The sequence below is a fragment of the Epinephelus fuscoguttatus genome, linkage group LG15 (genome assembly GCF_011397635.1).
Source record: "Epinephelus fuscoguttatus linkage group LG15, E.fuscoguttatus.final_Chr_v1".
In the NCBI taxonomy this organism is placed as follows: domain Eukaryota; kingdom Metazoa; phylum Chordata; class Actinopteri; order Perciformes; family Serranidae; genus Epinephelus; species Epinephelus fuscoguttatus.
This window is the reverse complement of record NC_064766.1, coordinates 2,824,919-2,849,700: the sequence shown is the minus strand read 5'-3', so window position 1 is coordinate 2,849,700 and position 24,782 is coordinate 2,824,919. Positions and strand designations below refer to the sequence as shown.

Here is a 24,782-nt window from a genome sequence, read left to right as displayed (position 1 = left end):
CACAAAAAAAAGACTGCACTATCTTAGGGGCAGTCATGGACTCTGTCACCTATTAGTATAAAATAATTTAAGTTATATTTCCTTTGTCTTAGTGCTGCCTTTGCAATTAAACTGAATTTATAAAATGAGTAGAGAACAAGTCAGATTAGATAACAAAGAACAGCTGTTAGCAAGAGAGTAACTAGAATTTCCGCTCCACATTGTATATCTCTGCACTAGTCAAGTTTCTCATGTCTGTCAAAACATGGATACTTTACAGACATCTTCCCACAGGCAGCACAGAAGATCTATACAATCAGCACAGTTTCAAGGTGGACACCCAAGATTAGTGTCACCAATTCAGTATCTGACCAAATACTTCCCCCTCTGTTCCTGAGATACGATGTTGGCTAATGGTAAGAAAAGTGTTTTATGTGGAATATGATGTCACAGTGAGGTTGACAAGATGCAAGGTCACACTTGACCTTGGCTTTTGACCACCAAAATCGAATCAGTTCATCACTGTGGCCAAGTGAACGTTCATGCCAAATTTGAAGAGCATGGAACATACATGGTTAAGAGATAGGCAGTCCTTAGCCATGCTGGATGCAGACTTGGCAGCAAAACATTTGACGTTAGCAAAGTGAGAAAAGCAGCTCGGGTCAGTGACACCAAAGGGAAAAAGCACCAACAGATTGCCAGCATCAGCACACATTTTACTCCTGCTGTAGATCAAATAACTAGGTTATCACCTAGTGTCTACTGTATGTGTAGACACTAAAGCATTTCATATCATATTCCATGCTACATTTTTGCTACAATGCTTGTTTCAGCACACTGGAGCAGAGGGCTGCCACTAACAATTATTTTCATCATCGAGTAATCAATTGTTTAGTCTGTGAAGTGTCAAAATTGTGAATAATGCCAGAGCCCAAAGTGACATCTTCATCTTACTTCCTCTGTCCAGCCAAAAGTCCAAAACCCAAAAACTCTTCATTTACTATTATAAATAACAAAAGTAGCAAATACTCACATTTAAGAAGCTGGAATTGGCAAATGTTTGACAACATTGCTTAAAAAATGACTGAAACGACAAATTATTGCACCTCTACCTGAGTAAGAGCCTTATTATTACATCCTATAATTGCTTTACAGGGCTAATGTTTGCTATTTTAATCTATGGTACTTAAAGCTGTGGAAATGGGGTAAAATGCAATGGAAAAGATAGAGAAGTTTTGAAAATTCATTGGTTAAAAATGTGTGGGAACCCTGGTTGCATTTCTAGACCTATGTATGTCCCATTAATTTTTATGTTTGTATTTTCAGTCAATGAGACAATGGAGTAATAATGACGACATAAAGGTCAGACTTGGATGTTTGGGTTTAGCAGCACGTATTGTGTTTGAGCAGCCTAAGTCAAAAACAACAGCACTGAGCTGTCAGCCTCAAAGATGGGACATGGTATATGAAAACCAGACATCCAGTTGCTGATTGTGTGTGTACAAAATACACCACGTGGATACTGTGATGAAAATACAGTGCCTACATGGGAATCACTATAACTCGAATGAGTTTTTTCATTTTGAGAGTGGCCTCTGATAAGTGCTTCCCACAAATGCTCCGAGCTGGTAGCTTGGGTAGGACATATTCTTATGCTCTTTAATAAATTATCAACATGAGCTTTAAGTGAATGAGAAAATCAGGAAATGTTACATTTATTGCCCTGAGTAAAAAGGCAAAGTTTGTCAAAGCCCCTGCTTTTTAAAATAATGAGAAAGGAATGTAATCAGTCCATATTCAGGTTTATTACTTTATTTTTGCTTATTTCAGATATAAAAAACAACAGAAGCAGTAAAACCTGAAAGCCAGGCTACACACAACAGTGTGGTGTAAGTAGAAAAAAACAGTCAACAAACAAACAAACAGAGTTAGAATGATGAGGGAAAAAATGAACACCGATCCCAGCATGCACTGGGCAAAAGGCAGGGAAACACCCTGGACAGGTCACCAATCAATGACAGTCCATCCAAGAACAATCTTTTCTATGTCCTCATCCTGGATGACTCAGAGGCTTCAGAGGAGGAGGAGGAAGAGGAGGATAGAAGTAAAGTAGAGGAGGGGGAGTGATGTTACAGTGAGCCAGCAGAGCAGCACTGAGGCAGTCTGAAAGGAGTGTGGCGCTGCTTTAGAGAGAAAGTGTCTGAGTGAAGCATCTGAAATGTGTCTGCTCTCATGGCTGGCACACACAGACAGTTTGAGGTGCCAGCACCTCCCTGCCTGACTGCCAGCACTACTACATTCCAGAGGTGGGATTGAAAAAAGTAAAGGAAGAATGGCATCAGGAGGGCACTCAGCTTTAGTATAAAAATCATGTCCAAAAACATAGAGTGTTACTCAGCTCTGGTGAGCTTGCTTTTAGCCAGATTACCGTCCATGTGGGGTCTACAGATGGACTCTGTGGGTTCTGAGAGGATCAGACAGTCTTCCTGGCAGTAAGGACTCTAACTATAGAGCCCACCCCTCCCACTGCCAGAGCCTGTGGACACAGAAAACACACACATACTTAATGCTGATATCAAGCGTAGTGCACTGTAGCAAACACAGGAGACAAAAAAAATCCTTCTATTTCCAAATTAAGTTGTCAAGTTAATATGGCAACCACTGACCATTAAGTGAGTTTTGAGAAAATTTGCACATGTATATAATATTCATTCATTGTGCAAAGTAAGAATGTGATTCTGATAGTTCATTTTAAAGCTGATATTCGCCGACACCAACAACATGCTGATATTATCGTACGTCCCTAAAAACAAATATGAATCGAGCTTAACAAACTTATTAGACCACCACCCAATTTAAGGTTTATGCCACGGCTGCCCTAAATTAACAGCATTGGTAATTACCAAAATCATTTTTTATGTTTCTGTAACGGTTAATATACTAGTATGTAGAAGCTCTTTAACAGAAATTATATTTTTAATGCTAAAATATAATTATTATTACCTCCGGCAAGGAGGTTATGTTTTCGCCGGCATTGGTCTGTTTCTCTGCAAAATAACTCAGAAAGTTCTGAACCAATTTTGATGAAATTTTCAGGACAGGTTGATAATGGCACAAGGAACAGATGATACAATTTTGGTGGCGATCGGTTGAAGCGAAGTGGAGAAAATAATAAAATGGCGGGAAATCTGAGCTGCTTGGCAGAGGTCTGCGCTCTCAGAGTGCTCTAAGTTATTGTTATCCATGAATTTTCAAATTTACTGTTTTACAAAAAAACAACAGAAAAAATAGCAAAGCACATTATTATATGTTACTTAAGATGTCAAATTATAGTTTACCATTTACTTGCATTCCTGACCAGAAAAATTAGTTTGAGTGGTTGAATGTTATGCTTGATTAATTTCTAACTTCTCAGAGAAGCCCAGTGAGCCAGCTCAAATTTGGGTATAAAAAGGTGAATTCAGTTTGAAATTCCTCATTCTTCTTCAAACTGGTGAAATGTTTAGAGCTCACTTAAAATGAAAGAGTCCGCATTAAAGCACTTCATGATGGTGGATGGTCTCTGAGACAGGGAAAGACAAAGTCTTCTCACAGTGTGGTCTAGTATGCTGTGGTCTAGTCAATTGCCAAGACTGGTACTTACAAGATGCGCCAAGGAAGAGGCAGGAAACGAAAGATAACTGAAGCGGATGTCAGACACCTCAAGATTTTAGGTACTAGAGACAGATGGAAAACCACTGCTGATCTTCAGGCAGAGATGAATGCTTCTAGATCAGGGTTTTGGAAAGTCTCCAAAATGACCATAAGCAGACAACTGATGGAACAAGGCTTAAAGGGAAGAATAGCTGCTAAGAAGCCATTATTGAGGACTGCGAACATCCAGAAATGCCTCAGATTTGCCAGGGAACACAAACACTGGACTGTTGACGACTGGAAGAAGGTACTCTGCATAAACAAGTCCAAGTTTGACCTCTTTGGTCAGCATCAACATGTTTATGTCCGCAGAAAAGCTGGAGAACGTTTTGATGCCAGATGCATTGCACCCACAGTGAAACACAGTGGAGATTCCATTATGGTATGGGGTTCCAATTGTGGAAATGGCGTGGGCAAATTAGTGAAAAACGACGAAATCATGAACAACATACATAAACATCCCTCCTAATGGAGGGATATTCAGTGGAAAACCTACCATCCTTCATTCAGTCATTCATTCATTTTCTAACCGCTTCATCCTCTTGAGGGTCACGGGGGGGCCGGAGCCTATCCCAGCTGACATCGGGCGAGAGGCAGGGTACACCCTGGACAGGTCGCCAGACTATCGCAGGGCTGACACATAGAGACAGACAACCACTCACGCTCACATTCACACCTACGGACAATTACCAATTAACCTAGTCCCCAATCTGCATGTCTTTGGACTGTGGGAGGAAGCCGGAGTGCCCGGAGAGAACCCACGCTGACACGGGGAGAACATGCAAACTCCGCACAGAGGGGCTCCCATGCCCGGGATCGAACCGGCAACCCTCTTGCTGTGAGGCGAGAGTGCTAATAGTCGAGTAGGAAGGGGGGGTCCCCATGGTCACAGTGGATTTCTAAATGAAACCTATATTTTTGGAATCGTGAAGGTCTGTAGATAATGAATTTTGATGTTCCCATCGCGAAAAAGGGTAGTCCTCGGAATTCCGGCAGAATTTCAAATTCCGTCAATCGGAATATATGGAAAAAATTAAAAATCAAATGTATCCACAACTTTTGAACCATATATTGTACAGAGACAAATAAACCATCTTTTTTGCATAAATTAAGCATGTCTATGCGTAATTGGCTTTTCTTTGCAAAATTTAGCAGAAAAAATATGAAAAAAGCTATGACCTATAGGAAATCTTACCAATTTGTCGGTATTTGGTGAGAAACATCAGCTTTTTAATAGCTATAGAAAACTGCCCAGCACTCTAAGCTTTCATTTGATTGGTTACATGTTGCTGTAATTAACAAAATAAAGTCTGGGAGACTGTTAGAGCTATGTCTACTCCCAAATTTGTGATAGACAGGTCAAAATGAGGGATAACCATAACTCTTGAATCATACATCATACATATATAAATGAACCAATTTTTTAATGTAATTTTTTATTTTACAAATTGATTATGGTGTTCTCTTGATGACTGAAGTAGTTTTTATGTATTTAGTCCAAATAGTATTTCACACTTCCCACACCATATTGTAATATAAAACACAATCAGTTGTCTTTTCCACGCTGCAGTATGCTCAGTTTTTGAGCTGGAGCAAAAGTAATGGTTGCTATGGAAGTTAGTTGCTCTGGAGATCACTGGGAATCAGTTGGTGTCAGTTGGTATGATATAGTAGCTAGCTGAGCGCTACAGATAAATTCGGTACGATGCCTGCAAAAAAAAGAAGGGGTAAAGATGGATCAGAGCAAAACTGCATTTTACATGTAGTTGGCATTAACCATGGGTCATTTACACCATTTAGCCATACAAAAGAGGCACCAACTGCTATTTTGGCAAAGCTACTTAGTATTAGAAAACAAAGACAATCTCAGCCTGAGGATTCGGTTAATCGCATGGCATCTTTATGTAAGCAAATCCCTGAAAGTCTAGAGGACGTCAATCTAGAAACAACTGGCTATCACCGTTGTTGCTATCAGTGCTTCATGAAGACCTTGGACTGTTTGAAAGGTAGGCCGACAGTCAATTAGGAATGAAACACTGATCTGTTATCTTAAGTGATCAAATCTGATGAAATTGCTAACAGTACTACTGTTAATTATCACTAAATCTGTATTTGATTACCATGCTGTGATAAACACAATAAATTCTGTCCAGCTTCAACCATAGTTGAGTCTTGACTAAGTTTATTTAATGTTTATTGAAACAAAATGCATAGTGCTGCTAATTTTAATTGTGTTTTTCAATATAAATGATTTCAGTGAGTGCCTCAGTGCTTTTTGAACATTTTCAGCACATTTTAACAATTTGAGTTTCAGGCTACATAACAGCCTGAAAATCTAGCCAATTTTATAAATTGTAGTACAGATAACGGTGATTATTTTGGTCATAGCAATTGTAAAATGAAATTTTCATACTGTTTCATCTCCACAGACAACAGATCACCTACAGCATCAACAACATCAAGATCTCCGTGGAAAAAGTCTTCTGCAGGGCCACTCTTCCAATCACAATGCATCTTCTGTGAAAAACGTCAGTTGAAAGTATTTGGAAAAAATCAAAGCACAGAAAAGTTTCCTTCATGTAAGAATGGACCAAGTTCTTGGAAGAAGATTGAACATCAAGCCCTAGTACTAGGATATAGCCGTCTGCATCGTGAGGTGAAAGGTAAAGATCTATTTGCCAGGGAAACCCAGTACCACCCTTACTGTCGCAATTTGTTCAATAGCAAATACAAAAATCATATCCGTGCAAAGAAGCGACTTGACATCCGCAACTCTGACACAGCTCAGGCCTGGAGGGCTGCTGCTCATCAAGAGGCATTCTCATCTGTAATTGATTTCATCAACAGCCATATTATTGAGCAGAATGAGGTGGTGCAGTTTTCTACTTTGTGGGCACTCTACATCAAGGAACTGGAGAAACATGGCCTCCCAAAGCCTGATAGGAGGGTGCTTAAGAGACGCCTCAGGGATGACAAGATAAGCGAGAAAATTGCATTCGCCAAAGGGAACTCAAGTGACAAGGGCTTTGTCATATTCAACCTTGTCTACAATTCCAGCCTTCAAGTCGAGGAAGCGCTGTCCCATGCATACACACTTGGCTCAAGGGACAAGTTTAAGGATGTTGCTCTCCTTCTCCGAGGTGTGATCCAACAAGCATTCAGCAAATCCAAGTCCCTACCATGGCCACCTACAGCTGATGATCTTGAAATCAAATCTGAGGGTGTCCTCCCTCCAGGTCTGACCAAGTTTCTCAACATAGTTATTTCCGATGAGGAATCGGTTGGGGAAATGTGTGCAAAGACGCATCGTCTTGTGCTGTCTATTGGCCAGGTAATACTTAAGACTTATTCCACATCATATATTCATGATCATACTTAGTCCTTTGTCCATGCACCTATACTTCAAACACAATGTCATAAAATATCCTTACCTTATAATATACATTATTTTTTTAACCTCAAAATTCATTCAGTAACTTACTGTATTCTCTCTTTGCAATATTGTTCCAGGATCTTTGCCGTGCTGTGACAAATGGTGAGTGGAAGCTGCCAAAACACATCCTCCTCTGCTGCACAGTCCGGCACCTGTATCGTAGTAGGCAGTTGACCACTATCCTCAACAGACTCGGCCATTCTGAGTCCTATGACTTTGGCTTGGAGCTAGAGACAGCCATGGCCAAGGCCATTGATGAAATGTCAACTTATCTGACTCCTAAGATCATCACAGGTGAAGGTAATGACGTGTTTCATGTAGAATGGGATAACCTAAACAAAATTACCACCAATGTCCATGGACCCAACATTGTGAATAGTACAGCTGGCATCATGATTCAAGAGGTGAAACCTGGTTTCAAGACGACACAGGAGAGGATGCTGCCTCTTAAAGCCAAAGAAAATAATCGGTCACTCAAGGTTGATACTCAAAACACCCTGCCTCCTCTACATATTTACAATCGAGTTGGTCCAAAATTTCCAGATGGCACTGTGTTGATACCTCCAGTGGAGAATGACACAGTGTACAAGGAATGTTTGATGGAATATCGTGTGTGGATCTTATTGCGGATGATGGGAAGCAGTGGAAATCAGCCAGTTCCTGCATTTGGTGGATTCATCTCAGCAACAGGAACCAAGCCTGCCAGGAAGTCTTCTATAGATTATTTCACTCCAATCAACCAGCCATCCACAGAGTACTCTGTTATCCAGGAACTGTTGAGGCAATCTGAAGAAGCCACGGCTGAGGTTGGACAGAAATACGTCCTCAGCACATTTGACCTCGGTGGGTGCATGAAGGCGCTTCCCCTCATATGGAAATTTCCAGAGAGATACAAGTTGCATGTTATCACTCCAAGTGCATTCCACACTGGAATGAATTACATGGGCATGGTAACCGGACACAAGTTCCGTGGGTCAGGCTATGCTGAGGTCATCCTCAAGGCTGGCCTGATCACCAGTGGCTGCTTGAACAGTGTTCTCAGTGGGAAGGCTTATGCAAAAGCACTGTTCTGCCTGAAGACCGTCTGTGAGGCGATGGAACGGCTGCTTATGGAAAGGTTTGTGGAGGAGGAAAATATCCAGGTAGAAAATACAATGTCCCTTCTGAACCTGGTGAAGTCCTGCAACCGAGAGCATCTTAACCTTGCCATGCAGGACACCTCTACCGTCACCATCATCAACAAGTATATTGAGTTTGAGGACAAAGTGGGTGCCAATCATCTGGGCAAGACTGGAAACTTCTGGTTTGGCTTCATCAAACACGTCCGCCTCATCCTCATGCTAATCTACTCTGTCAAGACCAACAACCTCAAGCTCTTTCACAAGTGCAATGGGGACATGGCTAATCTGTTCTTCGCGTTTGATGGGCAGAACTACTCCAGGTAAGACATGTTTGGGCATAAAACCACATTTATTTAGCCTGCTTTATAAAGCCTGCCAGGGTTAATTTTAGAACTTACTTTATAATATGCTCCACAGGTATTTGGTCTGGTTAGAGGTGTTCCTCACCAACCTCGAGCTGTCTCACCCTGGTGCAAAGGACCTTCTTGAGAGGGGTGGCATCTCAGTAGCACGCTCACTCATTCCTGGTGCACTTAGTGCAGTGGACAAGACCATGGAGGAAACGTTCATGAAGTTTGCTAAGTCAACAGGTGATTATATTAACTACAGTGGTGTATTACATGAAACCATTCAGTGTTTTTTATTTATTTTTTATAACAGGAATAATATATTACCCTTTTCAGGTGGTCTAGGGGGACTGTTCTCCATGTTTGGTGCCTATCAACACTGGTGCCGCACCACATCTGCTCGCACCCAGTATTTTGAGAGGCTGCTTGAGATGTGTGGACTCATTGATGACACAGATTGTCCTACTAAGGCAAGAAAGCATCGTGAACTTGAGGCAGCTGAGATAAAGAAAAGTGAGGAGGCAGTCCAGAGAACACTCAGTGCTATCCGAAACTTCATTGACCCCTTCACTGTTAGTGATAAAGATCACCTCTACAACATAGCATCTGGTGCTCCTGTTCCTCTTGAGGTCGAGATAGATATGATGCGAGCTGACACAGTTGGCATGGAAGCAAAGGAGGCATTCATCAAGGATCGTTTCCAAAATGGTAATCCTGAAGAGACCTTCTTTGAACCCATCAAGAGACAGAAGCTGAAAACGATGGAGGCTTCCAACAAGACGATTAAACTAACCACCTCACAGGGAAAGGTATAAGACTGCCAATTTCACTGATTAGATATACTTTTACATGTTATACACACATATTTTAATACTACATTTCAAATAAACCAAAATGAGAAGTAAGACATTACTGTCCTTTATTTTCAGCTCATCCAGTACAGTGAACAGAGCAACTTGGCCTTCATGCTTCTTGTGAAGTCACAGCTCCTTAAGGAACCTCTCAACATTGATGAACTGATGCGATACTCCCTCACTCCTGTCCCTCCCAGCCTTGGCACTGCTGATGGATTTTTTGCCAAATCAAATAAGGCCTCTATGTTGCACTTTTTGCTGGAAGACTCACCTGAGGAAGTTCCCTACCCAAAAGATGCGTTTTACATACAAGATGGCATGGCATTATTCCACACACTTGTTAATCTGCCAGAAACGTGGTGAAATTTGCCTCCAGGTGCTGGACCAGATGGTTGCCAAAAAAAATTTTGTGTTCTCAACTGACTGCTATCATGCAGGGTCTGTCAAAGCACAGAAGAGATTGCGGCGTGGCTCATCTCAAAAACACATCATAGGTGGCCCATCCACTAGGAAGCTTGTTGACTTCAAACAGTTCCTAACCAATGATGACAACAAGCAGCAACTCTGCCAGCTACTTCTCCAGGTGTGGGTGAGCAAAGCTGCAGTGACACGACTCGAGAAGTGTGGCATGGCGATTGCCATTGTGGAAGGAAAAGTACAACATCTGGAAACATCTCATGGCGAAGTAAGTACAATGTGGTAGGATTGAACAAATATTCTTTTACATACAGTACAGGCCAAAAGTTTGGACACACCTTCTCATTCAATGCGTTTTCTTTATTTTCATGACTATTTACATTGTAGATTCTCACTGAAGGCATCAAAACTATGAATGAACACATGTGGAGTTATGTACTTAACAAAAAAAGGTGAAATAACTGAAAACATGTTTTATATTCTAGTTTCTTCAAAATAGCCACCCTTTGCTCTGATTACTGCTTTGCACACTCTTGGCATTCTCTCCATGAGCTTCAAGAGGTAGTCACCTGAAATGGTTTTCCAACAGTCTTGAAGGAGTTCCCAGAGGTGTTTAGCACTTGTTGGCCCCTTTGCCTTCACTCTGCGGTCCAGCTCACCCCAAACCATCTCGATTGGGTTCAGGTCCGGTGACTGTGGAGGCCAGGTCATCTGCCGCAGCACTCCACCACTCTCCTTCTTGGTCAAATAGCCCTTACACAGCCTGGAGGTGTGTTTGGGGTCATTGTCCTGTTGAAAAATAAATGATCGTCCAAGTAAACGCAAACCGGATGGGATGGCATGTCGCTGCAGGATGCTGTGGTAGCCATGCTGGTTCAGTGTGCCTTCAATTTTGAATAAATCCCCAACAGTGTCACCAGCAAAACACCCCCACACCATCACACCTCCTCCTCCATGCTTCACAGTGGGAACCAGGCATGTGGAATCCATCCGTTCACCTTTTCTGCGTCTCACAAAGACACGGCGGTTGGAACCAAAGATCTCAAATTTGGACTCATCAGACCAAAGCACAGATTTCCACTGGTCTAATGTCCATTGTGTTTCTTGGCCCAAACAAATCTCTTCTGCTTGTTGCCTCTCCTTAGCAGTGGTTTCCTAGCAGCTATTTGACCATGAAGGCCTGATTCGCACAGTCTCCTCTTAACAGTTGTTCTAGAGATGGGTCTGCTGCTAGAACTCTGTGTGGCATTCATCTGGTCTCTGATCTGAGCTGCTGTTAACTTGCGATTTCTGAGGCTGGTGACTCGGATGAACTTATCCTCAGAAGCAGAGGTGACTCTTGGTCTTCCTTTCCTGGGTCGGTCCTCATGTGTGCCAGTTTCATTGTAGCGCTTGATGGTTTTTGCGACTCCACTTGGAGACATATTTAAAGTTTTTGCAATTTTCCGGACTGACTGACCTTCATTTCTTAAAGTAATGATGGCCACTCGTTTTTCTTTAGTTAGCTGATTGGTTCTTGCCATAATATGAATTTTAACAGTTGTCCAATAGGGCTGTCGGCTGTGTATTAACCTGACTTCTGCACAACACAACTGATGGTCCCAACCCCATTGATAAAGCAAGAAATTCCACTCATTAACCCTGATAAGGCACACCTGTGAAGTGGAAACCATTTCAGGTGACTACCTCTTGAAGCTCATGGAGAGAATGCCAAGAGTGTGCAAAGCAGTAATCAGAGCAAAGGGTGGGTATTTTGAAGAAACTAGAATATAAAACATGTTTTCAGTTATTTCACCTTTTTTTGTTAAGTACATAACTCCACATGTGTTCATTCATAGTTTTGATGCCTTCAGTGAGAATCTACAATGTAAATAGTCATGAAAATAAAGAAAACGCATTGAATGAGAAGGTGTGTCCAAACTTTTGGCCTGTACTGTACATATTCTTAAAACCTCACAATGATGATTATGCTTTAACACTGAATCTTCAATACTAGGATTCATGTGTTTCAGGTGAGGATGCATGAGATCAGTGAGTTGTCGTCAGACCAGGAGGAGACAGATACCCAGGTGGTTCTATACCTACACTATGCAGCCTCTCAAGGATACAAGTCAGCCGTTGTGAGGACTCCTGACAGTGACATATTTTTTATTTTGCTCCACCACTCACACTCCATTGGTCTCACCATCTTCCTGGACATCGGAGTGGGCAAGCACCGCCAGCTTGTCAATGTTACTGAGCTTGCCAAGTCACTTGAGCCTGAGTACTGCACAACACTTTTAGGGTTCTACGTGTTCACAGGTGAGGACTGCACTAGTGCCTTCAAGGGTAAGGGCAAAGTGGCCCCCCTAAAGAAGCTGCAGATGAATCCAAAGTTTCACAAGGCTTTTAGGTAAGTAATCCATGTTGCCTTATGCAAAAACTTAAATGCAAGCTGTCTACAATTAAAGGATTATTGCTGAAATTGAAAACCATTTATTACATTTTAAGAGAGCATATCCATGGATTTTCTGTTCAGGCAACTTGGTGATGACTGGGTGGTGAAACCAGAGGTGGTGGCAGATGTGGAAGCCTTTACCTGCCTCATGTATGGTCAGGGGCGGGAGAAGTCCATAGATGTGGTCAGAACAAAGATGCTAAGGAAGATGGTGGGAGAGGATGAAAAACTGACCACCAAATCCAAAATTGACCTGGCTTGCCTTCCACCGTGTAGGAATAATCTTATTCATCGTATTGGTTGGGTCAATTACAGACTGGCCAACAATAAGCGTGCCAACCAGCCTCAATTTGATAAACCAAAGCCTCATGATGATGGCCAGGGATGGATGTTGACGGAGGAGGGTGTGTTGGAGCCACTGTGGTCATGCGGACCTATCTTGCCTTCCTCTCTCATTGATTGGATTGAAGAAGTGTTTGAGGAAAAGGATGGTGAAGAAGAGGACAACCTGGGAATAGACTATGACCACCTTGTTGATGATGACCATTAAGCTCAAACCATAAAGTTTTTGTTTAATATATTAATTCATCAATGAATCCATTTCAAAGTCCCTCTCCTCACCCACAAAGCCCTCCAGAACCAGGCCCCCTCCTACCTCACCGACCTGCTCCACCACCACACTCCTCGCAGTCTTCGATCCTCTGATGCCAACCAACTACAGAGCCTTCTCCATAGCTGCCTCCTCCCCCTGGATCTCTTTACCCATACACATCTGAGACTGCACCAATCTGCCCATGTTCAAATCTCTGATCAAAACCTCTTCAAACCTGCTTTTAATGTGTAATTAATGTTTGTTTTCATGTGTTTAGTGCCTTGTTCTTTTAAGTTTGATCTTTTATCTTGTAAAGTGTCTTTGAGTAGCCTAAAAAGCGCTATATAAATCAAATGTATTATTATTATTTTTTATTATTTTTATTATTATTAATTAATTAATTAATTAATTAATTAATTAATATTTTTGATTGATTCATTGATTGATTTATTAAAATTGGTTCATTTATGTATGTATGATGTATGATTCAAGCATTATGGTTATCCCTCATTTTGACCTGTCTATCACAAATTTGGGAGTAGACATAGCTCTAACGGTCTCCCAGACTTTATTTTTTTAGTTACAGCAACATGTAACCAATCAAATGAAAGCTTAGAGTGCTGGGCAGTTTTCTATAGCTATTAAAAAGCTGATGTTTCTCACCAAATACCGACAAATTGGTAAGATTTCCTATAGGTCATAGCTTTTTTCATATTTTTTCTGCTAAATTTTGCAAAGAAAAGCCAATTATGCATAGACATACATTTTAAATCATTAAAATAACCATTTTAATTGATTTCTCATGCTTAATTTATGCAAAAAAGATGGTTTATTTGTCTCTGTACAATATATGGTTCAAAAGTCGTGGATACATTTGATTTTTAATTATTTCCATATATTCCGATTGACGGAATTCGAAATTACGAGGACTACCCTTTTTCGCGATGGGAACATCAAAATTCATTATCTACAGACCTTCACGATTCCAAAAATATAGGTTTCATTTAGAAATCCACCGTGACCATGGGGACCCCCCCTTCCTACTAGACTATAACCACCACACCACATGTTTGTTTACCATCTAGCTCTGCTTTCCAAAGCGCGGCCGAAATATCGCAAGAACAAGCAGCGATCTCATACCGTGCCTGAAATCTCGCGAGCTCTAGATAAAGCCCAGCTGGATACCACTCCAGGTGGAGATGTCTCGTCCTCGGTCACATCCAGACATTGAAAATAAGGCTGCAACCGGTCCCATTCCTTGCAACAGAGGCATTCCTCTTCTGTGGGCATTGGGGCACAGCATTCACAGGTACACCACCAATATCCAGAGCTACGCAGCCTTGCAGCAGCCATTCCTCCTCTCTCATCCTCTACCTGTTGCGCCTGTCTCTCTCTCCACCTCCGTTCTTCAATTTCACGAAGTTCTTCGTGAGTGTAATCTGGCTCAAATAAATAAGGGCGGCCATCAAACTCTGCAAAATCAAATTCCTCCTCCACAAAGTTGAAGTCTGGCAAAAAGTCAGCCATTATTCTATAAATCTTTCATAAAATAAATGAATGAACTTTTCAGGCTACTGTCTGGTTCTCCTTCCAGCTGTTGCTGCTTGTTATCGCGAGATTTCAGGCACGGTATGAGATCGCTGCTTGTTCTCGCAATATTTCGGCTGTGCTTTGGAAAGCAGAGCTAGATGGTAAACAAACATGGCAGCATACCGGTAAGGTAAGACAACACGTTTACATGTCATTTTCTATATGTTCTCTGACATTTATCCTAACGATATGAGGCGGTCTTTGTGGAAAAAAAGCTTGTTTAGTGGACTAACTATGCACTTGAAGGTTGCCCGTTCACTTACGTTTTAACAGGTCTGACACTACTATGTGTCCCGGCTGTATCTAGGCTAACGGCTAACATGCTAACTATTATTTTTATGTCACTAGTCACTTGAAATAAATTTAGGACGATAGGAGACAGGTTGAAATAAACCTCCTCCTTTTCCTGAGATGCTCTGCACTTCTAAGAACTGCTAGCCTGCTTCTCAACTCCTCTTGCAACACATTAATTCCCTCCCTTTCTTCTTCTGTAGCCTTTTTCCACTGCTTTCTTAACTGTCTCCTTTCCTTTACTAACTTCTCTATTTCTCTTTGCCGCCTAGACTTACCTGACTGTACCCACTCACCCCTCTTTCTCTCATGCACCCCTAACCTCTCTGCACCATATGAGTAAATTCCCAGCAAGCAATAGTTGTGATTTAAACGTATTGGCTATATTTAGCTCTGATTTAGTCTAGCTACATGTAACCCAAATCCAGCCGATTTAATTTTGGAATTGATTAAATGTAATTTTCGCTATTGCAGATGGCGTGCGGTATGATATTCAATCACGTATGGAGAGTTAACAGTAATTAACATATGTTTATCTCCATTTTTTGGACATGGTCTGTACATAGCCGTATAATTGATGACGTCTACACTTCTTGTAGACAGCTATTAGACGTTTTTTAAACCAAAAAATGCTTGCTGGGCTCCCATCTTTTCTAACTTTTCTATCGCATTTCCTCTAAGCCTGCTTAAGATTACTGATAATTCTCTATTGACTATCTCCCATTCTTTACTGTCATTTGCCCTAGGCCATCTAACTCTAACCTTTTGCTCCATGGTTCTCTCTCTGACTGGCATACTGACCTCAGTGTCACCTGCATCCTCTCTTACTACCCCCTCCTTCTCCTCCTCAGTGGCAGTGTTACTCATATCCTGTGAACTGTGGTTTTCTACCTGTCGCTGGACTTCATCCGACTGACTCGACTGACTTCTTAGGAAGTACTGATCAATGCAGCTACTCTGCCCTTTCTTTGCCACATACTTCTTATTTCCCTGATGATTTTTGAGGACTTTTATTGATGTTACTTTCTGCCAGCCGCAAGGACAAACCTGAAGCATCTTGTTCTTGACTGTGCTAATTTTGTCCTCTACAGATGCACTCGCCTTGCCCTGAGTGCTGCTAATTCTAGCCCAGGTGGATAGGTCCGTGCCCCTATCCTTCACTGAGTCACAGATCCAATGCATAGTCGTGTCTGTTCCAATGTCTGTTACCGTGTAATCCACCTGTCAGTCATTTTACACCCCAGCTCTCGCTGACTCTTGGGGTATTTTCCCTATGTTGGCTGTAGCTAATTTTGGTTGTAGCTAGGCTGCTGGCCTCACCACTGCTACCATGGGCTGCTAGCCCATGCCAGCACCTTTGGGGTCTTTTCCCTCCTGTCAGCTGCCTTTCCAAGCGGTCACACGGTCTTTCCCTTGTTGTCAGCTGTTCTATTCACAGCAGTCACTAGCTGGGCTAGTTCTAAATTCAAATAAACACAAGAAGTTTGTGCTCTAGAGAAAGAATCAATATTATCACGCATCCCTAATACTGAGATCATGTGACATGCGATTTAACTAACTGCATGACTTCTGGAGGTAATTGGTAGCACTAGGTCTTTTTTTTGGGGGGGGGGGGGGGGGCTTGGGGGGGTTGTTGTTGTTTATTTACATTTTTTAAAACAAGTTTTTATTTTTATTTCACTTCACCAATTTTGACTATTATATGTAGGTCCATAAAAAAATCCTAATAAAAATCAATTGAATTTACGGGCTGTAATGCAACCAAAAACATCATGTCTGCCTGGACACTCACCATTCTGCATACAGAGCCAACAGATCCACAGAGGACACCATCTCCACTGAGCCCTCAAACATCTTGAAAATAACAACACCTACCTACATCAGAATGCTGTCTGATGATTTCAGCTCAGCGTTCAACACAATCTCCACCACGAAAGTGAGTAGCAAACTTCAGACTTGAGTGCCACAGTCTGCAACTGGATATCGGTCTTCTTTACAAACAGACCCCAGAGTAGGGGTGGGAGAAAAATTGATACAGCATGGTATCACAATATTTTTTTGATACACAGGCGCTGAGTATCTATCTTTTATTATATACATTATTCATTTTACAACTTTTGGTACTAAAACAAGAAAATCAATTGCTTTTTAGGTCCACTAGATGGTGCTGATTTTATTTGATTTTTTTGAGATCAGCAGCAGTCTCAGTCAGTAGCATTTCGCAAGGAGTTCATTAAAACAAAGATGGAAGCAGTGGATAAAGAAATCAGAAATGCGCCACTGGCGTTATGACTGACTTATTTAGGATTTTTTAACAGAGAGGGAAGGAGGACTTGGATATGACACATAGGTTTTGCAAGCAGTGTCACATAAGAATAAAACAACTCCTAAGTAACACTGCTCCCTCTTCCTCCTCGTCCGCTCTTCAATTTCAATGAGCTCTGCATCCATGTACGTCCATGTACTCCGTGTTCAAATAAATATGGGCGGTCATCAAATTCAAATGGCTCATCCAGATCCAGTTGGTCAAAATTGGGTAAAAATTCAGAAATGTTTGTTGTGGCAAGTGAAAACACAGAGAGATTTGAGTTGATGCAGGAAGTAACCGCTGGAGTGACCTCACCAAACGTGAGGAGTTACTCTGTTTGGAGTAGTCATGGCTGAATTTTTACCCGATTTTGACCAACTGGATCTGGATAAGCCATTTGAATTTGATGACCAGAGAACATGGAGTACATGGATGTACACAGATGCAGAGCTCATTGAAACTGAAGAGTGGACGAGGAGAGAGAGGGAGCCGTGTTACTTCGGTAGAGCATATACTAAAATTGCAACAGGCAGAGGAACATGTCCGAATCCAGCTAAAGGTAAACACGGACGTTCATTTCTCCTTTCCATTATGTTGTGGAATAATTATACTAACAATCCGAGTCTATCTGTGTGAAAGAAATGCACTTTTAGTGGAAGTATTTTGACGTTGTTTGACGTTGTCTGAGTGCCCTATTATTTAATATAGCGCACACTCACGGGCTGCAGGCAGGTCATCCCGAGCTTTGTACTGGAGAAATGTCAAATACTGAACATCCTATCACTCATTTAGACAAAAGTAGATCGGAAAATAGGGCCCAGGTTGAAAAAAAACATTAGTTCCCCTTTAATCTGGCCCCACAGAGGACGTTCAATCTGCCAACAGTTTAGTTTGTCAGGTGTACGCTGCATTTCTGACAGGTTTTATGATGGTGTTGGTCAGTCTGTCTGCTTTTCATCACATTTTGCTGCAATAGAAATGACTAAAGCCAGATGAGCAGACTGAAAACTTAAAGGCGCTGTATGTAAGAATGTGGCCAAAACAGTTACTGCACTCAAATTCAAAATACTGCCGCGAGTCGTGTCCGCCCCCCCTCCCCTACAGATTCGAGGTTGCTGCTCTGTGCTGAATTGCTGCGTTGTGCTCCAGCGTCTGGCATAAATAGAAGTCCTGCGTATCTGTTGCGGAGGGCTGCGGAGTGCCGCAGCAGAGATGGAGCCGGAACGCAGCACAGCTGCAGCCGGTGGAAACACACACATTGACTAGAACTGAATCCTATCGGCTCCACTGCCGTGCCGGAGTGCAGATGCAACCAACATGCATCTGGTGGAAACTGGGGGTGATTTGTTTGCCCCCGGGCAGCTGCCGTGGCAGGGCTGCGTCGCTGCGTCCTTGATCTTCGGTTTTCTAGCGGGCCGTCAGAGCATGTCCGGCTTCCCTGCCGCTGCTACCGGGATACAGCTGAGGAGGAGCCAGCTGATAATGCTATGTACCGGGACACTGCTAATGCTGCTTGTCGTGCCGCTAACATTTGTTTCTCAAAAACATCAGTCAGGTCGATGACCGACCTGCACATGGGCTACAATGTATGATCGAAAATGATCAACAGTTGAAAGTATTCAAAATGTCCGTCCCCGTCTAGCTATGATGCTAGTTAGCCAACTTTGGCTAAAGCTTACCTGTCGAGGAGAAGAGTAGCCACTTCGACATCCGATTTCAAATTCTTCTCTGCTTTCAACCGTCTCCACCGTTCACAGGCATCTCCTATATAGACCCTCGCTTTGCCTCGAGTTTTGTCTTGGCGTTTTTTGGGAATCATAACGAGGTCGTTTGGGTTTAGTCACCGTAAAAAATTTTTTTAAATGCGAATATTCTGGATGTACTATTGTTGTCAGTGAGATCAGTATGTTATATGAACATTATTCCTTAGTCTCTGTGACATATTAGGATGATTTGACGACTATTTGCTTTAGATTTCTTACATAGAGCTCCTTTAATCTTATGAGTTAAAGCTGATGTTGAAAAAGTTTTCCTTTAGGGTAGTAATTTGCAGTTGGAAAAAGTACTCAGCATATTGCAATACCACCATGATATCGGATTGTGACCTAAATATCACAATAATATGGTATCATGGGTCCTCTGGTGATTCCCCTGCGCTAGAGCGGTGATCACATGTTCGATGTTCACACTCTTCTGGTGCTGAACATCAGGGCCCCATAGCACTTTGCGCTCAGCCCTTCCTGTTCAATCTGTACACCCACAACTGCAAGTCCTGACATGGAGAGAAATCTGGTGTGAATTTTAAGGGGCTAAGAAGGAGGCTAAGAGACACACCCTCTGTCTACATCAGTGGAGCTGAGGTGGAGCAAGTTAACAGTTTTAGGTTCCTGGGAATCTGCATCCGTGAGAACCTGACATGGTCATCTCACATCTCCATACTTGTGACAAAAGCTCAGAAACGGATGCATTTCTTTAAGACTTCTTAAGGAAGCTGAATTTCTCCGCCAAATTCTTGCTAGCTTTCACAGAGGGGCAACAGAGAGCATCCTGACTGGAAATTTGCATGGAATGTGCACAGCCCAGGAAAACAGAGCTCTGTAGTGGTTGATTTGAACTGAACAGAACATCACCTGTACCAATCTATCCAGCACCGGTGATATCAGTTAGGTGAGGTGCTTGTTCACAGCTCAGAGGACACTAAAATTTAAAACTCACCCCAGTGATACACAAGTATTTGCTGCCGTACCGCGACTCTACAGAATAGCTTCTTTCCTCAATCTGTGGGACTCCTCAACTCATCCTCTGTATTCTACCAACATTTTTTTTTATTTTCTCTTGTGTACCTTGAAGGATCTACAACTTGCATTTTTTTGTGAAACCCTGTTTAGAACAACCTTGACCTTCAAATTCAAATTTTCACAATCTTTCTTCTAGTCTTATCTGACACTTCCCCACCTCAGACAATATGATATTTTGTTAATCTAAAAAAATATTTATCATTTGGAATTTGTATGACCTTAACTGCAATGATTACAAAGCACATACCTTTTCATGCCACTGCAGCAGCACAGTGCTGCTGTTGTCAGAAGGCGTCTCAAAGCCTCGGTAGATGTATTTCATCAGCAGGTCCACTCCAGCTTTGTCCAGTGAGCCCACAGCCTTCTCTATGTCACTGCTCTTAAAACTGCTCAGCACTTTGACCACGAGCAGCTCTGCTCGCTCCTGCACGCGCGCGCGCACGCGCACACACACACACACACACACACACACACACACACACACACAAAATGACAAAGTGATGACATTATACTGTATGTCCAAAAGGTTAACTTCACTGTGACATCAAAATGTTCTGCAAAATAACGCCATACTGAAGAGGATACATTTGGCCAGACACTGAATTGGTGACACTAATTTTGGGTGCCCACCTTGAAACTGCTGATTGTACAGATTCTATGTGCTGCCAGGTTGAAGATGTGTGTGAAGCATCTATGTTTACACAGACATGGATGTACACTGTAACTACAATTTGACTGGTTCGCGGAGGCATACAAGCACAAGGTGGTAATTCTAGTAGAGGTACATCTTTCGAGTATGAACACTTAAATAGCCTTTATTTAAATCCTTATGTTGTAAAAGTTGTAAAATTTACTAGTGGCCCAAACCAGATTTATCTTCTTACTGTCATTCATGTAAGTGAACCCGAGGTTGAGTGGTTAAGAGCCGGGGTTAAAGGACACGCTAGTATGCTTGCTCTGTGGGCCAATGGATGCTGATGATCCAGTTATTTTATACCCAGATGTTTATCTTTTATGTCTTTATCTGCCTCAGAGCAACTTTCATAGGAATAAAGGGGGCCTTGCCATAAACGCTGTATGCAGTTCTCTTTATACATCCATGGTCATCACACACACAACTAAACCACGCCTGTAGCTGCCAGTGACTCCTTACAGGACACTGATTCGTTCAAAGCACTGGTGGTTCGGACACAAACACATAATTTAAAACCTAACTAGATAGATTTTCCTTAGATCTCATTGCAAGAATCCAGCTGCCATGCAAGATAAGGCTTTCCCTGCTGGTGAAGCTTTAGAACTCTGCAGACTAAAAGACCAACACACAGAGACATTATTTGTTTTTTCCATAGATTAAGACCAGCTGTGTCATTTTAGCGATCCAGCAAGATACATGTTTTGTCAGCATATGATCAATACATCCAATTTAAACCGAGTTTTGAGAAGAAAATTATTTTATTGTATGAAAGTTAAAATGACCAACATTTACAGGCATCAACACCTGAATCCCAAAACTTAGAAGAGAGACTTGGACAAGCAACTGTTAACTTCAAAAACAATAATGGCTCCTGATGAGGTTATCATAGAGGCTGCAATATCAGAACTGGAGGGTATTTCTTCATTGAAAGAAGAGCATAGAATGGCACTGGAGGCTTTTCTTGATGGAAAAGATATTTTGGCTCTCCGACAACAACAGTAACATACAGATGGTTCATCCATTCACCTGTCAAGTATTTTGTGAAAGTTCCCAGCTTCTCAGATGGTTCTATGTAACAACAAACCATTTGGTGCTTCAGGTAAGGCCATATTAGGTTTCATCACCAAATTGTGTCGTCATCATCCTCTGGACCCCAGGATCTCTAAATAATAAATGAGCAGTTTCTAACCTTATATTCTTTTCAAACATAGTAGAAAGGGATGAGGAAGGCCAGTTGTTTCCCTTTTCTATTTCTCAACTTTTAGCATCCGCCATCAGTGGACAGTTACCATCAACACTTGGGTTGTTTCGCTATATCCCATGTCTGCCACACATTTTGCTGTTTTGTTCCCTACATAGGATGATGAGTTTGAAATACGGATACTGAGTGTAGAGTAAGGACCCATTTCCTGCGGAAATTACTCTTCAAATCATCTCACGTCTTTGAGAGTTTTTTCATAGGATGGATATGCTTGTTGACTGTATGAACCAAATCCCATTCCCAAATACCTAAATCCATCCTCTGCCTGTCCTATCACTTTCTGTAATATGATTATTTACTCATAAATTTAGAAGCAAAAACAATCAATACATGCGGAAAAAATACCAGATTGCTTATTAATGCTTCAAATAAGTCAACGGTCTTGTATCACTGCTATGTGGTGATACATTAAGAAGGTGAAGGATGTCTGGTATTACTGCCCTTACATATGGCACTCAGCAGAGACAAATACTGATACCTTGGCCATCTGGTTCTTTGTGTTGATTGGAGGATTCTTCAGCACAGCCTCAAGAGCTGCATTCATGTTCCCCTTGCAGAACAACAGTCAAGGACCACACAGTTACACAGGACAGAGATACATGTGCATCACTTTGTTCAACTAATTAAACACAAAGAGATGAGAGAAAACATTTTTCTACAATTTTCTACAGAATCCTCATTTAGCCTCCACCTGACAGGCATCATTGCTTCTTGCCATTAAAAAGTCAACTGTGCCTTCTTATTTAAGATAATTATGTATTGTATAAGGGAGAAAAGCTTATGCAGCTTGCATTTTTTAGTTACACAACTCCAACTTGCATAAGAGCTATTAGAGACACTAGGGATGCATGCTTACATTGGCTCATCATCCCAATCGGCCGATATTGGCTGTAAAATGAAATATTGGTATTGGCCAATATGCCAACTTCTGCCGCTATGATAAACCATATACATATATATGTGTACATAAAAAGAGAGATGACTGGTTGTATAATGAAATGTAGATCAAAACCTTGTGTCGGATGCTTATGGAGAATGGGAAACAACAGGGGGAAAAAAATCATTAAAAGAGCCAACATGTTTCAACGACTGCAGGTCTCCGTCAGGGCTTTAAAAACGAGTGTAAATCTGTTTTTTACAAATTTCCCGTAAAAGTAAAATACCCTTAGAAAACAAAAGGCTGTTCATCATTTTTTTCCGCTGGGCTTTTCAAATTTTAAAGGAAAGGTTCTTGAAAATGCATATATGCATGCATATATATTCATCTTCTAATCACTTCATCCTCTTGAGGGTTGCGGGGGGGCTGGAGCCTATACCAGCTGGCATCGGGCGAGAGGCAGGGTACACCAGACTATTGCAGGGCTAACACATAGAGACAGACAACCATTCACGCTCACATTCACACCTACGGACAATTTAGAGTTATCAATTAACCTAGTCCCCAATCTGCATGTCTTTGGACTGTGGGAGGAAGCCGGAGTACCTGGAGAGAACCCACGCTGACACGGGGAGAACATGCAAATTCCGCACAGAGAGGCTCCCACACCCGGGATCGAACCAGCAACCCTCTTGCTGTGAGGCGACAGTGCTAACCATCACACCACCGTGCCGCCCACTTAAAATACATATAAAAATAAAAATAAACTGAGGTACAAGCATACAGATGAGGCGTATCCAGTAAGAGGATTCAGGGAATAGAGTAGCATAATTTTCCATATGGATATGGATGACCATATGGATGTACTGATATCTGTATCCGTTATCAGCCAAATAAGTTGTTATACATTGGCTTATCAGATATCAACAAACAAAATCCAATATTGTGCATCCCTAAGAGCTCTTGTTCTTGACAATGTTAATGAAACCCAGTAACATTCAACTACGTTTTGTTTTGTTTATTTCTATAATGTTGTTCATGATAGCTGGTTCACAGCAGTTAACTGCTAATTATAACTTTATGTATACTACATAAAGTCTATTTAAAAATAAATTCTGGTTACAACACCAAACGCGACCACACCCTCGTGTGAGCTGACACCCGGAAACGCTACTGTGACAGTCATCCTTCGGATATGTCCTCACAACTGTACTCATTATGTCACATAATATCTCATATGACTACAGTCTAAACGACCGAGATTAAATACAATTAGAAGATATCAAAATATACTGCGAACTTGAGCTAACTCTGCTAACTTAATGTTACCGAGCATGTCAACAGCACAGAGATGTGTCTGAACCGACATGGTTCATGTTAAGGGATATAATGTGAATAAACATGTATAAAGGACATACTATTAATAGACATGTATCAAACGACATAATATAAACGCACATGTATGCTATTTAAATGAAAGGATATTGTCTGAGCAAAGCGTCCACTTCTGCTTCGTCCGGACCGCCCTGGTTCTCTCCTCCGTCCTCCTCGTCCACAAACTTATTCTCATCGTATTCATCAACGTCTACTTTCCTAAACCGAGCGGAGTCTGTATTTTTAGACATTTTCGAAACGGTAGTAAAGCTTGTTATGGATAGCAAATACCAGCTGTACTGTCCACTTTCCAGCGCTTCCACTTCCTAACTCCTTCACTTCCGCCTCTTCTTCCTCTTTGGAATTATTGCTGTTGTACAGCTTTATTACCGCTACCTGATGGACAGGAGGATGGTGTAGTCATGTTAGTGGGAGAATTTAAGTATCCACATTTTTTTTTAACCAGAAAAAAAACTCTTGAGATTTAAAATCTCTTTTTCAAGAGTGTCCTGGCCAAGACAGACAGTAACATTATTTACAGATAGACAACATGGAACAAAAGCACAAAATAAAAAAAAAGACAGCTCTAAAACAAACAATGTAAAACACCTAATGAAAGTACTACAAAGACAATCAAATAAGCATGTTAATATATGCTTTAAGTGAACCATAAAAACATAAAACAGGGCCAACTACACATGATTGCATAGAACAGC

The 24,782-nt window shown here is 41.6% G+C and overlaps 2 protein-coding genes across 3 annotated transcripts; one reads left to right on the top strand and one right to left on the bottom strand.

Annotated features, from left to right (window-relative positions):
- Positions 1-1,762: 1,762 nt before the first annotated feature.
- LOC125902842 (actin-related protein 2/3 complex subunit 5-like) lies at positions 1,763-24,536 on the bottom strand. Its single transcript, XM_049599478.1, has 4 exons — positions 24,179-24,536; positions 22,294-22,367; positions 20,108-20,284; positions 1,763-2,515 (listed from the first exon to the last, which is right to left on the bottom strand). The coding sequence occupies exons 1-4, from the start codon at positions 24,315-24,317 to the stop codon at positions 2,453-2,455; spliced, it is 453 nt and encodes a 150-aa protein (XP_049455435.1). The 5' UTR covers positions 24,318-24,536; the 3' UTR covers positions 1,763-2,452.
- LOC125902797 (uncharacterized) lies at positions 7,338-16,284 on the top strand. Of its 2 annotated transcripts, XM_049599410.1 has the most exons (5): positions 7,338-8,546; positions 8,644-8,816; positions 8,910-9,382; positions 9,503-10,112; positions 11,857-16,284. In XM_049599410.1, exons 1-4 carry the CDS (start codon positions 7,345-7,347, stop codon positions 9,788-9,790), a joined length of 2,136 nt encoding a protein of 711 aa, XP_049455367.1. In that variant the 5' UTR covers positions 7,338-7,344; the 3' UTR covers positions 9,791-10,112; positions 11,857-16,284. The 2 variants fall into 2 exon arrangements, with proteins under 2 accessions (XP_049455367.1, XP_049455366.1); XM_049599409.1 differs by lacking the exon at positions 11,857-16,284 and having other exon boundaries at positions 8,644-9,382; positions 9,503-10,179.
- Positions 24,537-24,782: the final 246 nt, after the last annotated feature.